Here is a 24,896-nt window from a genome sequence, read left to right as displayed (position 1 = left end):
GAACTACAACCACAGTTACTATAAAGTTAGTTACCCGTTTTCTTTTCTTTGAGACATTGTCCACATAGATTTTACTCTCCGTGATTAGCAGGCAGTATTCCATGCTCGGAAGCAGTTAAAGGAGTCTTGTGTAAATATCTTTTGAAGGATCACCCTTCTAAAGCTTGCATCTGATCTAGAGGCCTGTACCAAGGCAGTGAGAAAAAAGTATGGACTGAACTCAATGGCTCTGCCTTACATATTTCAGTCAGGGAAATTGTTCAAAATGTCAGTGGAGGCTGCCTGGGCTGAAGTTGAATGAGACCTGATGTGTCCATAGAGATTCCTTTTTTTGCTAACACATAGCAGGTACATATACAGTTGGAGATCCATTTAGATAATCTCTGTGAGGATACTGGTGGTCCTCACTTATTTCACAAATGCAACAGTCTTGGTTAAGCGCTAATCAATTTAATCCTGGCTAAATAACAGAACTCTCTAACCACGACCCGTGTGTGAAGTTTTGCTTCGGCTGGTGAAGAATGAAGTTTGGGGAACAGAGACCAGCAGGTGAAAACACTGGTTAATGTGAAAAATCAGACTGTTAGGCAAAAAACTTTGGATGAGGCCTAAGAGTGACTTTGTCCTTCAGAAAGATAGCATAGGAGGGCCTGAATCTCTTCTAATTCTCCTGGCTGATGTTATGGCCACTAGGAATGCTGACTTAATTGGCTGAAGGCACATGGAGTGCAGCAGTCATAGGACAAGAGAGAAGGTACACTCATGCATCAGTAACTGGTTAAAAGACGGGAAACAAAAAGGTAGAAATGGTCAGTTTTCACATTGGAGAGAGGTAAATAGTGGGGTCTTCCAGGATCAGAACTGGGACCAGTGCTGTTCAACATATTCATAAATGATCTGGAAAAACGCATAAACAGTAAGATGGCAAAGTTTGCAGACGATACAAAACTACTCAAGATAGTTAAGTCCAAAGCAGATTGCGAAGAGTTACAAAGGGATCTCACAAAACTGAGTGACGGCAACAAAATTCCAGATTAAATTCAATGTTGATAAATGCAAAGTAATGCACATTGGAAAACAATCCCAACTATATATACAAAATACTAAATTAGCTTTTACCACTCAAGAAAGAAATCTTGGTGTCATTGTGGATAGTTCTCTGAAAACATCTGCTCAATGTGCAGCGGCAGTCAAAAAAGCTAACAAATGTTAAGAACCATTAGGAAAGGGATAGATAATAAGACAGAAACTATCATAATACCACTATATAAATCAATAGTACACCCACACCTTGAATAGTGTGTGCAGATCTGGTCACCCCTTCTCAAAAAAAGATATTAAAATTGGAAAAGGTACAGAGGAGTGCAACAAAAATGATTAGGGGTATGGAACAGCTTACATATGAGGAGAGATTAAAAAGACTGGGACTGTTCAGGTTGGAAGAGAAACAACTATGGGGCGAGGGATAGGATAGAGGTCTGTACAATCATGAATGATGTGAAGAAAATTATTATTTACTCCTTTACATAAAACAAGAAGCAGGGGTCCCCAGATAAAATTAATAGACAATAGGTTGAAAACAAACATAAGGAAGTACTTCTTCACACAATGCACACTCAACCTGTGGAACTTGTTGCTGGGGATGTTGTGAAGACTAAACTGGGTTCAGAAAGAATTAGATAAGTTCATGGAGGATAGGTCCATCGATGGATATTAGCCAAGATGGTCAAGTTTGTTACCCCATACTCCGGATATCCCTAAGCCTTTGACTGCCAGAAGCTGGGACCAGATGATGGGAGATGGCTCACTCAGTAATTACCGTTTCTGTTCATTCCCTCTGAAGCATACGGTGTGGGCCACTGTCAGCAGATCTGGTCACCCTAGATAGACCATTGGTCTGACCCAGTATGGTCATTCTTGTGTCCTTATGGACTACTACTTGAAGACTAATTATACTTTACACTTTAGTTACACTCCCTCCAAGTATCTCCAAATGCATTAAACAAGAATTAAGCCTAAATGCACTCAGCCTGGCTCATCACTAAACTCCCCACATACCCCACCTGGACCGCTGATGCAGCCACACGGTTGGCAGCAATGGAGCAATGTTTTTAACCTCCATGCACTTTTACTTTCACATCATCCCATCCTGTTCTGAGCAAGTTCAGATGACATGGTAATAAAAACTCTCTCATCCAAAAGATTTTCCACAAAAGACTAAAACAGACAGGTATCAAAATGAATATTCCATTACATAAGTCACTCTTCCAGCTTTCAAGCAACACTGTCCATGAATCTCATGATCCCTCCGTCACCATGTATGCTAATTGTTGTTGGATACAAATTCTTATCTTTCACAGGTGATATTATAATACTTCTGATGTATTTCACAGTGTATAGCTACTGATTTGGAATCTTTAAAGGTGACTTGCATAGGGAAAGGGAAGGTTTGTGCTTTTTTACTACTATACGCTGTATAAAGGCATTAACAAACACTACGTTTCAAACCACCCTAAAAGAAAATCCATTCCCTTCTTCTATCAGTTTCACGAGTTCTACCATCTCCCATAAGTCAAAGGCAGACAAGACCCGCATTTCTACTGTAAGAAAACAATCTGGATTTTTTTGTTTTTTGAGGGGTGGGCAAAATGACTTTCAGGCTATGCTTTTATAAATGCATAAAGAATGGCACAAACCCCCTCCCTCCTTCATCCCACCTTTTGCAGCTCACTAAGATTCTAAATCATTTAGCTGGTGGTTGTTTTACAGCTGTAATGCAGCTACTTTATGTACAAGCTGCAAGCCCAATTCTACAAACACTTACAAAGAGTAATCCCCTTGTAGGGCTACTCACATGTTTACAGTTCCACATGTTTGAATTTAGGGGCTGGATCTGGATTGTTAAAAGGTGAAATCTTGGTCCTGCTGAAATTAATGGTATAATTCTCATTGACTACAATAGGGCCAGGACTTCATTCAAAAAGATTATCTACAAATCCAGAGTTTAAAAACCACACACACAAAAACACGTGCTCCCTACAATCCAAGTTTAGTTTCGGTATGGCTTAATATGCATGTACAGTGTGCAAAAGAGTTTAACAATATGACAAGTCTTCTGCATTAAATAGATAATAAACTGTGATTTAACTACATTAAATCACCAGCATAACTAACAGTGACCATTTACATCTAACTTATACCTTTAACAATACATAGAAGTGCTTAAATACAATACACAAATAAGTGATCCATAAAACTGAATGGATAAAACAAACCCGCCCTCTCAACAAAAGCCCCCCTACATTCTACATATGCACAAGTTGTCCTGAATTTAAAAGACAAAAACCAAACCCACCCACAAAAAACCCTGGCAACAACAACAACAAAAATAGTACACAAATGATAACATAGTATATGGAAATACCTGGAAAAAACACTACTTTCAAGATGTGAAATTTATTGCACAGAAATTTAAAATCCTGCTGAAGATAAGAGATGAAATCCTAGCCACCAATTCAACAGGAAAACTCCCATTGCCTTCATTAGGGCCATAATATCACCCATGATGTTTAAGAGAGGGAACAATATGGACATTTTTCAAAAGTCTTGTAAAAGCCAGCTCAGCAGTGTTATAAATAAAACACTGAAGCCTAATATACAATACCTATATACCTACACTGAACCAAATTGGCATATATCATCCTCCCCTCTTACTTATTTTGTTCGAGCAGAATATCAGGTCAGTTATCCATGTATTTGAGATCAGCTTTCCATCAAAAATTAGAAATATATATAAAATCAAGTATAATAGTTTTAACATGTATAAATATATTAAAAAGTTAAGATGATTTTAATGATTTACAAATGAGTGCAAATGAAAAGTATATACGAGGTTGAAGTTCGATAAACAGATTAATTCCTAACCTAGGGTGAATTTCTAGCCCTACTGAAGTCAGTGGGGCCTGGATGTCACCTTTCTCAATCCAAAAAGGTAATGTTTTGTTGCAAGTACACACTATACGGAGTAGCCAACCAGAGCATTTATACAGTACACAAGAAATGATTAAAAACCAAAACTACAATTTAAATAGCATCATTTCCAAAACAGATTTAACACAAAAGTTACAACAATACATATACTATTAGTTTCCCAGACTGTAGTAATAACACACACACATTTTTTGGTTACTAATAACTTCATGTTTCTTTTCACATTTCTTTCTACTTCTGAGATTCAACACATACAACTCAATATTTGTTTGTATGTGTTGGGTAACTTGTAAACATTAAATATTTATCTCATTTCAAGATTTGGTAAGTGAAAAGTGATCTTCAGAAGAAAGATACTTTGGCACCTTTCAACATAAAGTGTGCATGTGCACATCTCTCTTCCCCTCCACAAAGTAAATATCAGATTTTCATAGTAAATGTCCTTCACTAGATTATGCATATACCTATCAGATAAATAGATTCAAGAGCTATAGTTGAATACCTAATAGTATCTTACACTACGAAACTTTGGTTTTTTCAAGCTAAGCATTGGTTGCTTAATTGTTGGTTTGTTTTCAAATAATATTGCTTCACTTTCTGTAGTTGGAAATCTGTTCTGGTAGATCAGTGGATATTCCTTCTGAAACTAAAACACAAAAGAGTAATTATAAAAAACTACTTAAAAGAAGATACAGAGAGCCTGAAAAATATAACAACCTGATTAGTCACCTATTAGTCTGGGGAGTAAGCCTGCTAGCCAGGATGAAAAATATCTTTGCTGTGATATCCTACCAAACCCCTGGCCCCTACCCTACAGGAAAATAACTATTTTGTACTGCATTCAACTGTAATATTATCCCATTTCTATTTAATGCTTTGTTTAAAAGTGTATAGTACTCCCTATTTTGTTTTGTCAGGCCTTACTTCCCTTCAAGGCTTTACTCTACGTTTTCTTTTCTATAATATAGCATGGCTTAACTCTTTAGTTCCTCTCTAGTGCTAAGTATCCTCTTTTCCTTCTCTTTCTGCCTCCAACAGCTGCTGGGAAAGAGGTGCTAGAATACCTACCCGGATGGCATACTTGAACCCTGTTCATGGGTTTTATCTTTCAGATCCGACTCTGATAATATTGAAGTCTCTCTCTCTCTCTCTCTCTCACACAAAAAAGAAGTACATTCTCTTTCTTTCCCACTCCCACTCCATGGTCTACTGGCTACTGTGTTGGAGATGGAGGTAAGTGCAAGCACTCCTCTATCCTGTACTCAGCCAATGCCAGTTACCCTTATGCAGAACTACACCCATCTCTCCATTTTAAATGTTAGTCTCTGCTGTTGTTCCTGACTTTGTCAAACAGCAGTGACATACACATCATGCTTTGCACCATCCACAAAGTTCTGAACATTCCAGTCAGCTTTCACCCTTCTGCAGCATAGCAACACTGGAGCTAGCTATCCGCAGACAAAGGAAGACAATCTTGCATTGGCACACACTCTGTTCTCATTTGGAATCTTTTATGACCATAACAATAGAAATTTAGTTTTTTGCATTAAAGTTTAAATTATGCAAATTTTGATGGTACTAGGAAAGTTTCCTACTCATCCTGTTTTCCATATCTGTAGATATCTTCCCAACCACTGCACCAAAAAATAGAAGAGATAATAGGAAAGCAGCTTGGAATATCTACAGATATGTAGATATGGAATATTACATCAAAAATGGGTTTCTGAAACCAAGCTGCTTTCCTATTATCTCTTCTGTTTTTTGGTGCAGTGGTCGGGAAGAGGGAAGTGGTATATGAACTTTATTCAACAGATCAAAAACTTTCTGCTGATGAAGTCAGCTTTTTCAAAATGACAGCAAAGTTTATAGCAGGGGCCGGCAACCTTTCAGAAGTGGTGTGCCGAGTCTTCATTTATTCACTCTAATTTAAGGTTTTGCATGCCAGTAATACATTTTAACGTTTTTAGAAGGTCTCTTTCTATAAGTCTGTAATATATAACTAAACTATTGTTGTATGTATAGTAAATAAGGTTTTTAAAATGTTTAAGAAGCTTCATTTAAAATTAAATTAAAATGCACAGCCCCCCCAGACCAGTGGCCTGGACCCGGGCAGTGTGAGTGCCACTGAAAATCAGCTCGCCTTTGGCACCCGTGCCATAGGTTGCCTACCCCTGGTTTATAGGCTTGGGGTGGGTGGCAGAAATAATTGGACCTATTCCTAAAGGAAAGAGCATATCGATTAAAAAACCCCACAACAACAAAAAGCCAAAATGCTCCACAGGGTTATCATTTCAGGAAAGTATGTAGTATCTGCCTCAATCGCTGAGAGTAAAACTACTAATTCTTACATATTCTCATGGCCTCAAGCAGTCTTACAAATTAGTTGACTTTATATGAGAAGTTCCCAGAATGTGGTGCATGTGCTTGTTGGAAGCGGTACACCAAAACCAAACAATATTCATAACCCCCTGCCCCCAACCTTTCAGTTTCAAACAAAAAGTCATTGCACACACTGCAGTGTGCCAGAAAATGCCAGAGAAGCAATATGCACTTTTCTGGTTACTTTCAGGTATAATGAAGGCACAACATTCACTGACTATTCCAGCACAGTAATTTTATTTAGCAGTTAGTGTGCTGTGGTTGTGCAGATGAGCACTGTACTTTTATCTGTGTGGCTTTCTGCTAGACCTAGGCCTCAGCTTGTGCTACTGAGGCAAACTTGTGCATTTCAATGTCACAACACCAGAGCATTTTTGTCCAAAAATACACATGCATACAGGGCCAGTTTAGAGCAAATGCAGTGAGCCCCAAGATCAAAGCTCTCTCCCCCCACCACCCACAGGAAGCAGCTGTACAGCTAGAGCTCTCTCTACACTCCTTACTCTGCAGAGGCTGTAGCCTGATCCTTGCAGGGCTGAAAGGCAAGGGATGCATGGGGAATTCCCTCCCGTCTCCACAAAGAAATCTGGGGGTAGTCAAAAGGTTTAATCTACCAATGCTGGTACTATTTATTTCATACAGCCAGTTTCAATTAATTAAAAAAAAATGGAGGCCCAGCCTTTTGGTTTGTGACCAAGTTTAAGAAACATTTCAAGTCCTACAAAATCATTCTTTTTGTGGAGGCTGGGGGAGGGGAAGAGGGAAAAGGGGCAACTTGAAAATTTAAAAGCAGCTTTTGTGGAGCTGTGTTTGTCACAAGATGTGCTTAGTAAATTCTGGGACAAGTACACTATTCACTGATCAGAGATATTTGCCAAAGGTTTTCTGCAAGAGAAAAAAATCCTCCAGCATTAAGTCCTGCCAAAGTTGTTGAGCTATTAGTTTGACTATTAGGCAGCAGCTTAGTAGAATTTAGAAATATCAGATAACCTGAAGCAATATGTAAGTCGTTCAGAACTCTATCAGTATGTTAGAAAGTACCAGTTACTTGGTCAGAAGAGGGCTTCTCATCGGAATAATCTGGTCTTAAAATTTAACCAAAACCACTTACTTTTATTTTTGCGCCCTTTACATCAGAGTTTTACCTAGTGAAGAGCCTGGCTCAAAAATTAAGCAAGAAACCTGGTGCATTTAGTATATCACAAGAAATAACTCTAATTCCTACCACAGAGTTGGTATTTAATGCAGAGGGCTTTGAAAAAAAATGATTTGTGTTTTACTCTTAAATTGTACTTAGTTTGAAAAACATTGTTGCTAACCAACATGAATTCTTATAGTGGAGACCAAGCCCCTTTCAAAACAGGATCAGAAATTGCCATCATGACAAGTACTCATCCAGATGGCTGTACCCAATTCTTTTAGCTATCAGACTAGAATTCGTTTTTAAAGAGGAGTTTGCTGATGTGCCAGGATCTAGTAATTAGATAATTAATTCTCTCCTTCACCTTTATGAATTTTTAAAAACCATCTTGCAAACTACAACTGAGTGTTCTAAAAAAAACCCAAAACCTAAAAACAAAGTCCCACCAAAAAACAAAACAAAACAGAATAGCCCATTTCTTTTCTTACCCGTTTTAGCTTTTTTTTTTTGTCTTTCAGAGACAAGCTTTTGTCCCGGATAATGTTCTCCAAGAGTTCTGCAACTGCTGCTTGAGAGGTAGAAACTTTTTGTTCATCAAACTCCTGAGGAGTTATCCGCTTACAATATGAATAAGTTGGCAAAATAGCACTGATTTCTTCCCCTGGATACTGGAACTGAAACAAGAAGGGCAACAAAAAAATCTACACATGCTTGAAGGATCTTGTTTGGTTGCAAAGTTATTGCCTCACTGGCATTCAGTTACATTGTAAATTAAATGCAAGTTTTAGAAAGTTAAATTGCTAAAAAAAATGAAAAACCTATCTATAATTGTAAAGCTAGTTGCATGAAAGATTGTACTTTAAAAAAAAAAGGAATGGAATATAGTTTTTTTTTAAACTGACAGTAGTAGTTTAATACCCTACAATTCATAAACAGCAATTAGCAAAGAGGGTTCAACTTTTTGTCACAGGACCCACCTGAGCTGTCTTTAGAGATTCTATATGATCTTGCACTGCAACCTGTAGGTAAGTTGGAACTTTAAAAATGTCCTGCTGGTGATCCATTAGAAATGAAACTAATCTTGTGGCAAGTAGCTCATCAAGGTCCACTTCTTCTGCACAGCATAACACACATCGAGAAAAAGTCTGTATCATCTAGAAGTTTTAACAGGTTGTTAGTATGTACAACTATGGCATTTGGATTCTTTTCCTTCTCCCTGCAGCTCCATACTGCATTCCCTGCTACAGGTTTGCATCAAAGTACACCTCTACCCCGATATAACGTGACCCAATATAACACAAATTCGGACATAACACGGTAAAGCAGTGCTCCGGGGGGTGGGCGGGCTGCGCACTCTGGTGGATCAAAGCAAGTTTGATATAACACGGTTTCACCTATAACGCAGTAAGACTTTTTGGCTCCCGAGGACAGCGTTATATCAAGATAGACGTGTACCTCACCTTCCTGCACTGTTGACATATATTAATGGAGCAAGGAGGAAATCTGCCATTTTCTCCCATTTGAAACAAAGTGATGCTTGTATAAGAACAGAGTATAATTCTAGTTTTATGATTAACTAGAGCTTACAGTTTTGAGTTTCAAATTCAAAAAAATTTAGCCAGGAAGAAGAGTACAAGAAAACTGCATTCACATTCTCTGCTATGCAGGAAAAGCGACACACCTTGAAACAGCTATCAGGGTTACTTTTCCCCATGGAAACATCTCCTGGTTTTGCAGAGTAGCAGCAGAAGAGGAGACTCTGAGGGAGTTAATACTGCAGGATTTAGAGTAGTGGTTCTCAACCCCTGGCCCAATCAGCACACAGCTGTGGCCCATGTAACATCCTCAGGGCCATACAGATAGTATATATAGTGTGGATGCAGCCCACATAACATATAGAGAGCTGCATATGTGGCCCACAATGGTAAACAGGTTGAGAACCACTGATCTAGAGGCTAAAATGCCACAGAGTTGATATTTCTATTCCTCACCTGCCCACTAGGTTCTTCCAAATTTAACTCCCCTCTGCTTAAGATAGCAGAGGAAAGCCAACAGCTCTAAATGAATAATGAACTAATATTTATTTGGCACATTTCACCCAAATGTATTAGTGGATCCCAAGTGCTTTACAAAATACAATAGGAATAAGTTTGTCTATGAAATAGTCATCTTTGAGATGAAATGTGGCAGTTGCTGAACAAAACAGCAATAGTTTAAGTAAGAAGTTAACAATATTCAGTTGAAGTTAGGGGAAGTGCTCTCCTTAAAAAAAAAAACCAAACAACACATAATTTTCACTTATACACCATCTTCCATTTGCAGATCTCAAATCACTTTATTAATAATATTTATGAATTCCCCATAATCATTATAGACTGTGTTGTGGCAGGATCTAGAGGCCCCAATCAGTGATAAAGGTCCCACTGTAGTAAGGGCTGTATACACTGATTTGGGAATACAACTCAGATCTGCCTAGCTTCTAGTTCAGTGGTTCTCAAACTTTAACAACCTGTGAACCCCTTTCACTAAAATGTCAAGTTTTGCAACCCCCTCAAAAATGAATATTTCCAGGGATTTTCTCCTTTACCTGAGTACAAATTATAAAAGCAGTGATCTTGGAAATATAAAATTTATTTTTATGACATGCTTATTACACACTGTTTATTATTATTATTATTATTATTAATAATCATTACTGTATTTTTATTACATTATGAAAACAGCAACACTCTTCCAAGATCTCACTTTCGTAGCTTGTATCACTTTGAATAAGCCTGTTATAAGACAAGGCTCCTAGGTTTCATCAAGGAGTATCAGATGTGAAACAGCATGAAGGTATTTAAGAAGCCAACTCAAAGAATTCCTCCTACACAAGCATTCAGGTCTTGAGCAGTCCAGGCAAACAACACACATTACAACAAAGCTTAAACTTGTTTTTCATAATAATTTAGAAAACAATACTAGCGGCCTATTTAATTTTAAAAACAGCAAAAAATATCCACCTCCCTTTCCATTTCTTATAAGGAGTCTTGAAGTTTAAATCTCCTCAGTGTGATAGATATGCTTGCATTGATCTGCCTAGCTTTTGGAATCCTCCTGGCCTTGTCTGCCCGGGGTCCCTAGGAACAGCTCTGTCCACCATTAGGGAATTTTTTCCTGAGAACCCCCTGTAACATTTTGCAAATCCCCAGGGGTTCACGAACCCCAGTTTGGAACCACTGTTCTAGTTCCATACCTCAACCAAACTATACTAAGTTCTTCATCATCCTTCCAGTTTATGTAGGAAAACTCACTGGCTAACACCCTTGTCTCTTACACAAAAAAGAGAGTTCAAGATGGCATAAATGGTCAGAACCTCTGTTACATCACTTGCAATAACTGACAAGTATTTACTCATTTCTTGTTTCCCATTTTTAATTAACATTCTATAATCAGTATTTGTTTAATGTGTTTTTAAATAACTGTAGGGAGTATGGTAAGAGAACTAAACAAAGGTTTGATGTCATTCTAACAACTGTAAATACCTCTATTCTTTCCACTGCAAGCTTAAATTCAGTCCTTACAGCTTTAAGCCTTTAACAGACTCACTTCTGTTTCCTTTCTGGCATTGGACCTACTAGAGTTCAAAATGTAAACCCTACAGTTAGGTCCATTCTTTAATTTTAACATCTAGTGGCATCGGTGTACAATAGCTAGAGTCCTGACATAACATTTATATAATAAAAAGGCTATGCTAACGCTCGGCTATGGAAATTCACTCCATACTGGACAAAACAAAAATAAACTACCTCAAGTAGACACACTGCAAGAGCTTTAGCCAAAAACTATTTTTCAAAACATATCCATTAGACCTTTTAAGTTACAGGAAAGCAAAATAAGTTTTGTGTTCATATCAGTTAAAACAGAGCGTCAATTAAAAAATACTTACAAGGTTTTGTAGGAATTTAATTGACAATATCAATTTAGTTATTGACAGTGAGGTGTAGAAGGAATCATTGAAGCAAAAAAAATACTGAATCTTTTCTGTTCTTTTAAAAAGTTAATAAAGGCTGTTCAAATAAAAAGTTTCCCCAAAAATCTATTTAGAATATGTTCAGATGGAGTTAAACAAGAGAGTTTACTTTGATGCAGATTTTCACAAGTATACCAGGAGTGACATATTTGTGTTACATACTAGAATTAGTGAGACAAAGACTAAGTTCCTCTGTTAATATTGAATATTCTTGCTTTTCTCAGATTTAAGCATTATTTTTATGCTATTGAATAAAGTTATCCATACTCTTAGAAAAAGGTGTCTTACCAGAGACCTTGTGCCCACTGCATCATGAAGTCGAGGCATATCAACATTTTGGCTGATTCGAGAGATCATACGCATTAGGAGTTGAAGCTTTCTACGATTTGGTGGAGGAAGCAACAAACAGCATATCTGTAGTGCTTCAATAGCAACTCTTTCTAAATGAGGCCGGAGAAGATCTAAAAGTTAATAATTATAAAAACAGCTGTAATTAAGTTTTGAAACAATATGAAGGACAGTGGTACCTTAGTATCAGCCATTTCATTTTATTCAGTTAAGACAGCAGCCACTTTATAGCACAGTCTGCTCTAACATAAAAAGGGATCAGTTATTTCAACATTTTTTGCATGGTCTTCACCCCCAGTTAATCTCATTTTGTTCTGACACATATTATTGACGCAGATCAAGACTAGCAGAGGAATATAACTGAAGCTATTTCTGCACATTAGTGTTAAGTATTTTCTGTTATTCTATTATATATTGTTTGGCCAATTTCCAGGCATCTAAAGACACCTAGAAACTTCATTCAGCATCCAGTTTCAAAGAACGTGAAGAAACATCACTTAGAAGCAGGGAAATCTATGTTGATTCCTCCCTTTCTCTCAGATGTTTGTATCACAAGAAATAGTACTTACCTGAACAAAGAGCAAAATATGGTGAATTGCTTAGACATCACTATTTGGGGAAGAGAGGATACTACCCACGAGCATGTATTATGGAAGATACAAAAGCTTGTATGTAATATAATTAGTTAAGTTACTTAATTTCATAGCCATTAGAATATTCTTTAAACAAACCATGAAGTACAGATTTTGCTATTTAAAAATCCAATAATGGGGCCAAAGAAAGTAGGAAAGCAGAGACAGTTAGTCAACACAGTAAGCCAATACCACATGCTTTGGAGAGCAATCTTACTTTGCGTGCCAGTCAACATAAAGGAAGCTGGAGTGAAAGAGTTTTCTGAAAGTTCTACTGCACTTTTGCAGAGTCTTTTATTGACTGTGATATCAGAATCCCTAGGCTCACTTTCTACTATAGTAACCACACTGGTAGTACTTGATTTTCTCTGTCCAAGATGAATTATTGCATATGGTTTTACTGTGATTTCAGCAACTGGTGTGTTGATGCCACTGCAATTTCTGGACTTACTGCTTCCAAGTAAACTCTGAGATGTGCAGAGTTGCTTAGATTTGCGATTCCCATTACATAGCTCTTGGTCGTGAACTGTTGATGCAGACACTCTCCTGGAACCACACAGTTGTTTCTGCCCAGTGCTATCTGATCCAAGATCCAACAGCAATTCTGCTTTGTACCCAGAATGTAGTAGTGGGTTTTCCTTATTTTTGCCTGATATTATGTTAATGTCAGATTGATAGAGGGAGTTTGATCCCACTTCATTACAAAAACTTGAGGTAGTAGCTGCAATTTGTTCCAAAGAATAGCACCTTGCCCTAAGTTTGAGAGACAGGGCCTGTTCATTCCTTAAACCTGACAGATTTTTACAGCTTCCTCCTCTTAGATCATGAACACTGGCTCGTTTACATGCCAAATTATAGTGCTGTAATTTTTTAGCACATTCTTTTTGAAGAGTACGTTCATTTTGGGAAATATTTCCAGAAGACTCAGATTCTTCCTCTTGTTTTTCAGTCTCTTTTCGAAGTAAACTTAGTAGAAGACATTCAGTTGACTTGAAAGAGTTCAAGTGCAGAGTTTTTGAAGGCTGTGGGTCACACGCCTCATCTTGGATACAGTGTTTTCCACTGGGTCTATTTGGAATTGTGATGTAGCCACACACAACTATCAGAAAATGAAATACAAGTTAAGATGCAAGTGGTGTGAAAGTGAACAAGATAAGAACGAACTGAAGTAGCTAAGTAAAACAGAACAGTCAACAAATATAAGACATTAATATAGTCCACATTGTTAGTTGTAGCTAAAAAAAAAAAAAAAAAGCATTAAACAAGACATGCAACAAACAGCCCATACATGCAAGACTAAGGACAATAAAACTTTACATTTAGCTTTTAAAACCAACACTAGGATTAGTTTACACTATTTGAGACTGTGGTTATTATACTTTGACACTGTTAGACCAGATAATTTATATGAATTTATTGTCACAAGATTGTAGTTGTATTTTCACTCAGATTGTAATGTAGAACTACTACTGCACTGGTGGCCTCCCACAAATTCATACTGCCATAAAGATTGGGGGCCAAATTCTGCACACAGTTACATGTGTGTAACTTACTAGACCCAAATTTGTACTTTACACTTAACAAAATAGGTTATTTCTCAAGTCATACATACCAAGAATATTCACAAACAGTTCATAGTATTCAAAAGTAAGCAATGGTTCAGGTAGATTGAGAAAGTAATCAGCGACTGTTCTGAACACATCCCGTTCAAAACCAATGTAAGTTGGTTGGCTCATGTCATTACTTCTAGGCCCTAAAAAGAAGGTGAGGAAAGAAGGCTCACGACAGTACTATTCTCATAATCACCTAAAAAAAAAAAAACACCACCAAACCACACAACAAAAAACTTCTGCAACATTAGCTGAAAGAATGGTAGGGACGGCCTAGTATTTCTCAAGGAGAGTCATGTTAGCCATCTACTTATACAAACATTGGACCAGTAGTTCAGCCTTGTGTAACTAGTATGCAGAAACAGAATAAAACTGTTTATATAGCAACAGATGAACAAGAAGCTGTCACTCAACTTTAGAAGATAGATATATTTCAATATTAATAATTTAGAGGAAGTCCCTTATTTGACTACTTCAACCCCTTCTGCTTCTCACCCACCCCTTAAAAATGAGCCAAAAGAAGCAATTAATTTTAGTTTTTCTGTTAAAATTACCACACACCTCCCCAAAATACCCCAAACCAAACAGATTACATACACATAAGCAATAAAACAAAAATTACAGGCACCTAGGAGTTTATTTTCAGATACTCAGAATAGATTTAAGATTTTTTCATATTCAAGATGCTTAAGGCTCAATTCACTAATACAGCTGCTAAAGTTTTTTTTTGTTTTTAGCTAGGGGACAGGTGTGTGTTTGGTTGGTTTTTTTAAAGTGCACACACACTACTGAAAGCTTACATAACTGGTGCAATAAGAGCAAACTTTGTTCACCTATATCCCCCCCCCCCCAGATGATCACAACTGCGCACTTCAGGTTTGCTCTTCATCCAATATAGCATCTTCAAAAGTGGGCAATGAACCAATTTATGGGCATGGATGAGGACAAGGAGAGAATAAACTGAACCAGAGTTTCCCTGCAGATGGGTCTCCACCATACCCTCACAGAAAGATGGGCTAGGATGAAGCAAAGCAGCATTCTCTGCCCTGTCCCCATTTTCCTTTACAGTTTTCTTCACAAATGGACTCTAGCTTTTTAGGGGCTGTGCATGGAATGGGGGGAAAATGACACTTTCTGTGAATCACACACTGCAAACTCAACTCCCAGCTCTATTAAGCTGCATATGGGCCCCTCCTGCAGCTGCTACTGAACAGTTACATATATGCATGCAATGACACAGCCAATGCCACCATAGCTTCTTATGGAGCTTTGCTGGAGGTTGTGCGGCGAGAGGAAGCAAAAAAGCCACACAATGGCATAGGCACCAGTGCAGATACAGTACATGTGAAATGGTGAAAACTGAGTTGGGAGACATGACATTTCTAAATTTTGCATGCCCCAAACTGCTTCTTTGAGGAGAACTGCTCTGCAGGAAACTCAATGAGGTCAAACTCATGTTTTCCCTACCTCTCCAAAATCTCTCTCTCTCTCAAAAAAAAGTTACACATCAGTCACTGTACAACTGATGAAGAATTCAACTGGATACAAGACTTGCAACACAGCCATGCATATACATTCATCAGCATTTATAAAGTGTGTGTGTGTGTTTTTTTTTTTTAAGTGAAAGACTGACATTCCGAAAGCCCAAGTGAAGTCATTTCTGTTAGCCCACTTCACATGTGTAAAGTATTTTTTTTTTAAAGTTTATAAACTTTTTGCTAAATTTTACATTATTTTTTAAAAGGCTATTTTAATCCAGTTCAAAGCCAACAACTTGAAAAATGCAGTGCAGATCATTACATAGATAGAAGTGACGCCCATTCATTTCTCAAGAGAATTCACTTAATTTTGCTATCCTGATTCTACAATATAGGAACATATACCTATGTCTTGAAAATATTCCACTTCTTCATTTCATTCCCTCTTTTCTATATAAATATTAGAGTGGAGAGGACTGTGCTGCAAGTTTGTCACACCTTCAATTAAGGATAGTAGCTAATAAAGATAGTTCTTTAGAGTGGAAACTATGGAATATTCCTTTCTACGATGAGAACAGATTTTGCATCAAAAATGCCAAAAATCTTGAGCACTTTTGATGCCTATTCAGAAAAATAATCACATTATGGGCTGGGCCAGGCCAAACTAGCAAACTCTTCAAGGTTTGGCTCAGATTTTTTTCTGAATTATTTCACAGCCTGGGAGAAGCAGGCAGTTCTGTGCAAGAAGCAGGTAGTTTAGTCCCTGAAATCCCACATCTGAGAAGGAACCACACAGAGGCACTGTGCCTGAAGACTCAAGTTTCATCTCTGCCCAGCTCCCTGCCAGCATAGCTTCTTCCAGTGACTCAGGAGTCTGTAGCTACCACTTGGAACCCTCCTTATGGTGAGAAGAGATAGGGAGGTCTTCCAGCATAGCAGGGCTCCATATAACATTAATAGAGTTCTACGTTGTATGTTCCTGCAGATTCCCTAATTGATTGGGGAATGTTGCCATCTTTCCCTCACTTCAGTTAAACTCCCCAGCTGATCATCCCCTTTTGAAAGGGTAGGGAGAGATTCATGCATGGATCCATATAAAGCAAGCTGGCACTAGGATATTTAGGTAGTCTACTCAATGATTAGGAGTAGTACATTGTTCTATAGGATCTCTTTCCTCTTTAATGCACACCACATAACTTCATTATCTTTACCTCTTCTTCCTTACAGGTCACCTTTATACATAACTGTTTTACGCAGCCTACTGTTATATCTTCTGAATATGTCAGGTTGTTAGATATAGTTGAACTTGCATCCAGTGTAGAAGAGCCTAGTACCTCTCACATATAAGCAAACATTTTGGAATTTCCACTCCCCAAAATAAGCTTCTTCGTATCTGAAATTTTAAAGACTACTTTTGTATAACTTACAGTATGCAAGGCACTTCATAGCTGACAATACCCAATGAGGGAGGTCTTCTACAAAAAAAAAAAAAAAAAAAAAAAGTAAGAAAATTGTTCAGCAACTGCCACTATATAAACTAGCCACCTGATGTTAAACTTTAAATACAGGAAGATCATATATAGAATTTAACTAGTTTTAAAAGCATACATAGAATGATTTTTAAATCACTATACTTATTACATTCTCACCTGCCCTACTTTCTAGTTTTGAAAGAAAAATAGACTTATCACCCTAAGCAAATCTGTTTTAAAAACTACTATAGTTAATTACTGTCATCTCCCACTTGACAATAACTAAATACTGGCACTTGAAGCATATGTCAAAAACAAAACCAAACCTGATTTGTTTTGCAGAACAACAACACCATGTTTACTTGTGTTACTCATGTTGTACATGACATATTGAGGAATTACTTGGGCTGAGTGCAAGACTTCTTCCAGAGAGGGTAGACCTAAAATGGTTTGCAAGCTGTAGGGTGGAAGAGAACAAATGTTGTTTCAGAAGTCTTGACAGCACGTGAACACAAGCTAATTACTTCAGGACCTCTTCAACAAGGAAAAACTCAAAATTTAACTTATTAAACTCCAAGTTCTTAGTCCAAGACCAATGCTTCCAAGAGTCAGAGGTAAGTTTTTATGCCAGATGACTAAAGGTCTGTCTGAACCAATAGAAAGGTCTGTCTGAACCAATAGAAAGAGCCAACAGCAAGAAGCAAGCAATTCATAAATTGTTTAGATCATTAATTATTGACACAGCATGTACTCATGGATGTACCTTCTGCTCTGATGGTACGTTGAAGCTAAAATGGCCTAATCCAGGGGTAGGCAACCTATGGCACCTGTGCCGAAGGCGGCACGCAAGCTGATTTTCAGTGGCACTCACACTGCCCGGGTCCTGGCCACCGGTTTGGGGGGCTCTGCATTTTAAATTTAATTTTAAATGAAGCTTCTTAAACATTTTAAAAACCTTATTTACTTTACATACAACAATAGTTTAGTTATATTTTATAGACTTATAGAAAGACACCTTCTAAAAACGTTAAAATGTATTACTGCACGCGAAACCTTAAATCAGAGTGAATAAATGAAGACTCGGCACACCACTTCTGAAAGGTTGCCAACCCCTGACCTAATCCCTATGTACTGGCAGGAAAAGATATATACACACACTCTCCCCAACTATTTCCAGTTTGTTATTGACTTACTGTATCAAAATTATGTTTCGCCAAATTTCTTCTATATCCTCTTGACTTATTTTCTTCCTGTGTAAGTTTTCCTTGTCCTCTTCCATTATTTCACTTTTTGTGTTTTCTATGTTCTCCTACAAATAAGCAATCATACGTGTTATATTTTGTTGACTCTCTGAAGTATCTCAAATGCCAAACTCAAAATTCCAGTAAAATGTTATTTAAAAACAAAAACCTACTCACATACACTTGTAAAGAAGGCTTTATTCCAAATTAAAGAATGCATTCATTTTCTTTTTTATAATTTAAGCTCTCTTATCACTGAATGAGTCTTATCCCAATTTAAAATAGAAGGCTAAAGCTCTTTTCCATCCACTGCTAATGTTTACTGTCCACCACAGAAAAATTTTTGAAATTTAAAGGCAAAAGTAACGAAATGCAGAATGAAAAGGGAAACCAAGGCCCTAAATATTGAATGCATGCGTAAGTGCTTGCAGGACTGGGGCCTAAATTCAGAGAGTCAGAAGCACAAAAAAATTAGCAAAAGAATAAAACAAATAATGACTGGGCAGCTACATTCAAGGTTGTAGAGTTAGGTAAGTTACCAGCTAAGTAATGTATCCTGATTTAGTGTTCCTAAAATATATAAAGTTTGTAAGAATTTATGAGGAATCTTAATCGTTTGACAAAAAAGAATTAAATATTTAAATTTATAAAACATATTTGGGGGGGGGGGAATGAGGAGGAGCATTAAGTGATCTTTTTTAGTTCTGTTATTATGTGACTAAATGAGAAAAAAAAAGAATAAGCCAATACTAGTCTATAGTTAATCTAAAATTGTAGGTAAGAGAAGAGCTTGTATATATAGATTTCAGTTTGTACTGTACAGTGTAGTTCAATCTACTACATACAATTAATAGCCCAAATACACCTCTACCCCAATATAACACGAATTCTGATATAACGCGGTGAAGCAGTGCTCCGGGGGGGCGGGGCTGTGCACTCCGGTGGACCAAAGCAAGTTCGATATAACGTGGTTTCACCTATAACGCGGTAAGATTTTTTGGCTCCCGAGGACAGCGTTTTATCGAGATAGAGGTGTACTTAATTTCACTATTTCCAATTTGTCAGATTTCAGCAAGTCCACATACAAGTTTACAATTAAGATGGTTTTCATACAAACAGTATTTTGAACATCTACCGTTCAAGTTTCTTAAGATCTTAGGTTGCACTCCAAGCTGTAAGCAACCACATATAGCATAAAGGCTTTTTGTTACCAGGGCTGCTGTGTCTTTCTGTTGCATTCTCATACTGTTGTACTTCACTGAGAGTAGTCCAAAGGAAGCTGCTAGCTTATTTTTTCAACTGGAGATGAAGATTCTACAGAAGTAGATGATGCAGCCACTAAAGGAGGTGATTATTTTTGTTTTCCTAATGCTGAAAAGAAGACATGATCGATAAGAAGCACAAGTTATTACCAAGGTATCAAGTAATTCATGTTTTTTAGGAGTCCTCCTGGAGAAATGTGGTAGTTTAAAGAGACTTCCTTCCTCTTTTGGAATATTTTCTGTGTTCTCTTTCAATAGAGACTTCCTTTGCAAAGTTTTAACTGGAGAGGTTGAAGGGAATCTATAATTAACAAGATAAATGTAAACACATTCAGAACATATTAAAAAATAAGAACTTAGTTTCATCAAAAAATTTAGTGCCCAGTGATGATTCCAATAAGACTCTGTAGAGGCTTAAGATAAAAAGAAGAAAACACAAAACACCTCTACAACATATACGTAATTTAAATTAGGCAAAATTCCAAATTAGCTTTGGAATATCATTCCCTTCTCTCAAATTCATTGGAGGACGGTAGTGGGAAGTTCAACTTTCAAGTTAAGTCCTTGGAGCAGATTCTGCTCTGATTATACCTTCTGTAGGCTGTAGATAGAAGGCACTGGCGGGGGAGGGAGACAGCACAATGTAGGAATGCTTATGCATGCTATCCTCCTTGCAAGCTCTGGGGCCAGGGTGGGGTTGGTGACAGGCCCCTTGCACTTAGTGCTACAGAAATGCTGGGCTGCAGCCCATAACAGCATTATTAATGAAGGAGTAGAGGAAAAGCTGACTTCCTGGTGAATCAGTATTGCTTCTGACTGAAAATTACTTTCCCCACAGAAAGTAACTGTTGATCTCGTTACAGAGTACTCTTGGTTAGTTTTCACAGTTTAGCAATGGGTGTACATACAGCACCTGAATAGGTCGTTGTTGTCATCTAGATTTTCTGATCCCCATCTTCCTTTTATATCCTCAATTACATGATTCTTGAGAAACTTTCTTAGTAACTGAACTGTTTGTTGCCTACTAACTTCTGGACCAAAATTCCTGTTGTTCCTTAGCAGTTCGTGAAGCCAGTCCACGGCTTCCACGGCACTAAAACAATTCCCGTGTTTTCTGAAGCGTTGCCTGTGCTTCCTCAATGGCATCCCTGCTCGAAAGTATTTAGTAACCTCATTCCACTGCAAGGGAGCGGGGACGGGGCACGCGGGGGTGTGGGTGGGGGAGAGAAGAGAAGATTAAAGCAAAACGTTGAGCGGATTTCGACCACGGATCCCTATCCCTCCCAGCCAGTCCCCGGCCCCCATCGCTCCTTGCTGCCTTTCCCCGTCCCCCATCCCCTCAGGGGCTCGGCCCCCGGGCCGCATCGCTCCTTGCTGCCTTTCCCCGTCACCGTCACCCGTCCCCTCAGGGGCTCGGCCCCCGGGCCGCATCGCTCCTTGCTGCCTTTCCCCCGTCCCCTCAGGGGCTCGGCCCCCGGGCCGCATCGCTCCTTGCTGCCTTTCCCCCGTCCCCCGTCCCCTCAGGGGCTCCAGTCCCCCTCCCCACCAGGAATCGCTTTGCACCGCACACTCCGGCACCCCACAGACCCTTCCCCCGCCCTGTGTGCTGACCCGCAGCCCCCATCCCCTCTAACCAGCTTGGTGGCGCGGTAGGGCCCCGCTGTCACCAGCCGGCTCTCCATGCTGCTCGCCGCGGCCCCGTACGCAGGCCGGAGATGGGGGGCGGAGGGGAGCGACCACCCAGCAGGGTGACACTTGCTAACCGTCGCGGTCTAACTGTTTGAATTGAGGGCTCGAGCGCACCGGGGCCGCTGATTGGAGGAGCCAGGCGGCCACGTGACAGAGAGCGCGCTCAGGTGACTTAGCAGGAAGCAGCCCCAGGCGGCTGGGGAGAGTTGGGTGCGCGCGCTGTGCGCACGGTGGGATGGAACAACAGGTGGGTGGGGCCCGGAGCTCTCGTCACCGACCCCTCTGCCCAAAGCGTCTCCCGCAGGCACAGCGGGGTCACCCCATCCCCAGTGCAGCTCCACCCCCGCTGTTTGTAACACGATGGCCATGTGTCTCACTAGCAGCACGGCACGACTCACGGGCCAGCTCTAGAAAGCACATTTGCAGTGTTGCCTACTCCTGTGCTTTTATTGCCAGCCTCAAAAGGTTCGGTATTTAAAGCCCTAACTACTGGATTCAGGGGATTACACGAGTATCTCAGCTTTCTTTTCAAGGTGCTAGTCCTCCAGGTTGCAGAGGAAAAGCCTGAAAACGTATGTCGTATGGATTATGACACAGAAGACATAAGAAGAATCCCAGGAGGATTTTTTCTGCTTGTGGAACACAGCACAGTCTTGTGAAAATCATCCCTAAAAACAAACAAGGCAGCAAAAACGAATTTGCATTGTGGGTCATCAACATGCAGGGGGAAGAATTCTAAGTGGTAATGAGTGAGGTACAGGCAGACATTTCAATCATAAATTAGCTGTGAACCCAAAAGGGATCAAATAACTTGCACCCTACTGAAGCAGCACATTTTAGTCCACACTGAAATGTCAGATCTGAGTTTACTCTCATATATTCTCACATATTTCCTCCATCAGCCCAAGCTCTGCTGCTGAGGAAGCCTTGGCTGTTCAGTAATGGGGAGGGAGGGAGGGACATGGGACACATTCTGTTAATGGTAAGGGAGGCATGACTGGAAAAGTTTGTGCACCACTGAATTAGAGATTAGTTTAAGCCCCAAACCATAAGATTTAATGTCTCTTACAATATGTATACCATTATTTACAATAACTCTGGATATTCTTATTATCCATATAATTCTCCAGTCTCTTTTTGAATCTTAATAAGTTCTTGGCCTCAACAATTTCCTGTGGCAATGAGTTTGACAATTACACATCATGTGAAAAATATTTCCTTTTATTAGTTTTAATTTTCCCACTTTTTAAATTAATTGAATGGCCCCTTATTCTTATGAGACAAGGAGAACAGAAGCTTCCAAATGACCTTCTCTAGACCATTAATAATTGTATATGTTTTATCACATTCCCTTTTATTCATGTCTTTTCTAAGCTAAACGATCACAGTCTTTCTAATCTCTTTTCCTAAGAGAGCTTTTCCGTACCCTTGATCATTCTGGTCACTCTTCTTTGAACCCATTCCAAGACTGCAATGGCTTTTTAGAGATGAGGAGACAGGCACTACACTCAGTATTCTAGCTAAGGCAACATCATTGATTTATGTAAAGGTATTATAATACTCTTTTTGTTCATCATCTCATTCCTGTGCATCTAATATTTTGTTAACTTTTTTGACCATAGCTGCACATTGAGCAGAGGTCTTCATTTATTAGTCTACCAAGACACTCTGGACAAATGTAGATTATACTGTGAGAAGAATGTTTGAATGCTGCTTCTGTTGTGGGGTACAGAACTGCTAAGGCAGTATTATGTATAACTAAGCCTCTTCCCCTTCTTCCTGCACCTCAGTTGAATTATTTGCTAAAGTACAGACCAGGATTCTTTCTTTTCAGAAGGCATCTCACGGACTTAAACTTAAGAACAGTTGTATATAGGATCCTGATAAATATGTGTTAATACACCTTTACCCCGATATAACGCGACCCGATATAACATGAATTCGGATATAATGCGGTAAAGCAGTGCTCCGGGGGGGTGGGCCTGTGCACTCCAGTGGATTAAAGCAAGTTCAATATAATGCGGTAAGATTTTTTGGCTCCTGAGGACAGCGTTATAGTGAGGTAGAGGTGTAGTTCCTAGTCAGCTTTGGAGTATAATACTGTTTCTTAGTAAATTAAAATTAATGCATCCAGAAAACAATGACACATGGAGAGCAGGGAGTTACTTCGCAAGTGGAGAACCAGTGTTGACAGGGCCAATTCAATCAGGGTGGATGTAGTCCACTCCCAATAATAGATGAGGAGATGTCAATTCCAGGAGAGGAAAAGCTGCTTCTGTAATGAGCCAGCCACTCCCAGTCCCTATTCAAGCCCAGATTAATGGTGTTGAATTTGCAAATGAATGACAAAAAAACTTCAGAAACAGACTTCAAAGAGAAACAGCAGAACTAAAATTCATTTGCAAATTCAACACCATTAATCTGGGCTTGAATAGGGACTGGGTCAGTATATAATGCCTGCATCTGTAACTTTCACTCTATGCATCCGAAGAAGTGAGGTTTTTACTCACGAAAGCTTATGCCCAAATAAATCTGTTAGTCTTTAAGGTGCCACCAGACTCCTTGTTGTTTTTGTAGATACAGACTAACACGGCTACCCCCTGATACTTGACAGAAAACAATGTACACTTCTACCTCGATATAACGCTGTCCTCGGGAGCCAAAAAATCTTACCAGGTTATAGGTGAAACCACGTTATAGCAAACTTGCTTTGATCCACCGGAGTGCGCAGCCCCGCCCCCCTAGAGCACTGCTTTACCGCGTTATATCCAAATTCGTGTTATATCGGGTCGGGTTATGTCAGGGTAGAGGTGTAAATAGTATTTGGAATACTATGAATAACTATTAAAAAAAAACCCTGTTGGGTAGTATATCTACAGTTATTCCTCATACAGACTTTCCCACAATACAAGATGAACAATACAAAGAGTATTATAATTTGTTTCACTTACATATATTTAAATATAAGCATCCAACATAATATTTACACATCTGTACTTTAGCACACATGTATATAAACATTTCCCTCTGATCTTCTACAGAGATAATTTCTCAGTCTTTATAATGTGCTCACCGTATGTAGTGTGTGGCACCTGGACTCAGCAGAGCTTGAGAAGAATGGCAGCATCTAGTCAGTTCTTTCCCAAACACTTTAGATTTAGAACATGGTTTTACACCTATGATAGACTAAACAAACCAGTCTGATGTTTAATCAAAGAAAATAAAACAATTAGTATAAAAACATAGCACCCAAAGGTATTTAATGTTGTTTCATGCAAAGTTTTCATTGTGTCAGTGGGATTTACAAGATAAGAAGGAGTCATCCCTGTATCCTTGCAGATAAAATGTTGAAGGAAATTCATTTTTCTTTCAAACCATATTTTGTGCCATTCCTTAAATATTTTTAATAGTGAGTGCTGTTTTGTTTTTGGTTAGGACATAGACTTTATACGAAGGGTGCTATTTGGAGATGAGGTCTAACCCCTTGAGTTTGTGCCTATAGGAAAAATCCCTTTTGGAAAAAGCCCATAGGAATTATCACTATTTCATGATAATAAAAATTCTTCTGAAAAGCAATTATTTGCCTTTGGAATTCACCAGTTTGTACAAAATGACATATTTTAACAACATCAGCAGATCCTT

At 38.8% G+C, this 24,896-nt stretch overlaps 1 protein-coding gene across 4 annotated transcripts; it reads right to left on the bottom strand.

Annotated features, from left to right (window-relative positions):
• Nucleotides 1-3,049: 3,049 nt before the first annotated feature.
• Nucleotides 3,050-21,317, bottom strand: DEPDC1 (DEP domain containing 1). Of its 4 annotated transcripts, none has more exons than XM_054037747.1 (12): nt 21,200-21,317; nt 20,479-20,744; nt 19,716-19,866; nt 18,256-18,371; nt 17,389-17,519; nt 17,018-17,065; nt 14,115-14,255; nt 12,720-13,601; nt 11,811-11,983; nt 8,488-8,664; nt 7,999-8,184; nt 3,050-4,636 (listed from the first exon to the last, which is right to left on the bottom strand). In XM_054037747.1, the coding sequence occupies exons 1-12, from the start codon at nt 21,245-21,247 to the stop codon at nt 4,493-4,495; spliced, it is 2,463 nt and encodes an 820-aa protein (XP_053893722.1). In that variant the 5' UTR covers nt 21,248-21,317; the 3' UTR covers nt 3,050-4,492. The 4 variants fall into 4 exon arrangements, with proteins under 4 accessions (XP_053893722.1, XP_053893719.1, XP_053893723.1 ...); XM_054037744.1 differs by having other exon boundaries at nt 12,954-13,601; XM_054037748.1 differs by having other exon boundaries at nt 21,177-21,235.
• Between the last annotated feature and the right edge of the window lie 3,579 nt (nt 21,318-24,896).

Source organism: Malaclemys terrapin, chromosome 8 (assembly GCF_027887155.1).
Source record: "Malaclemys terrapin pileata isolate rMalTer1 chromosome 8, rMalTer1.hap1, whole genome shotgun sequence".
NCBI lineage: Eukaryota > Metazoa > Chordata > Testudines > Emydidae > Malaclemys > Malaclemys terrapin.
Note: the sequence above shows the minus strand (reverse complement) of the source record. Positions and strands in the feature narration are given on the sequence as shown.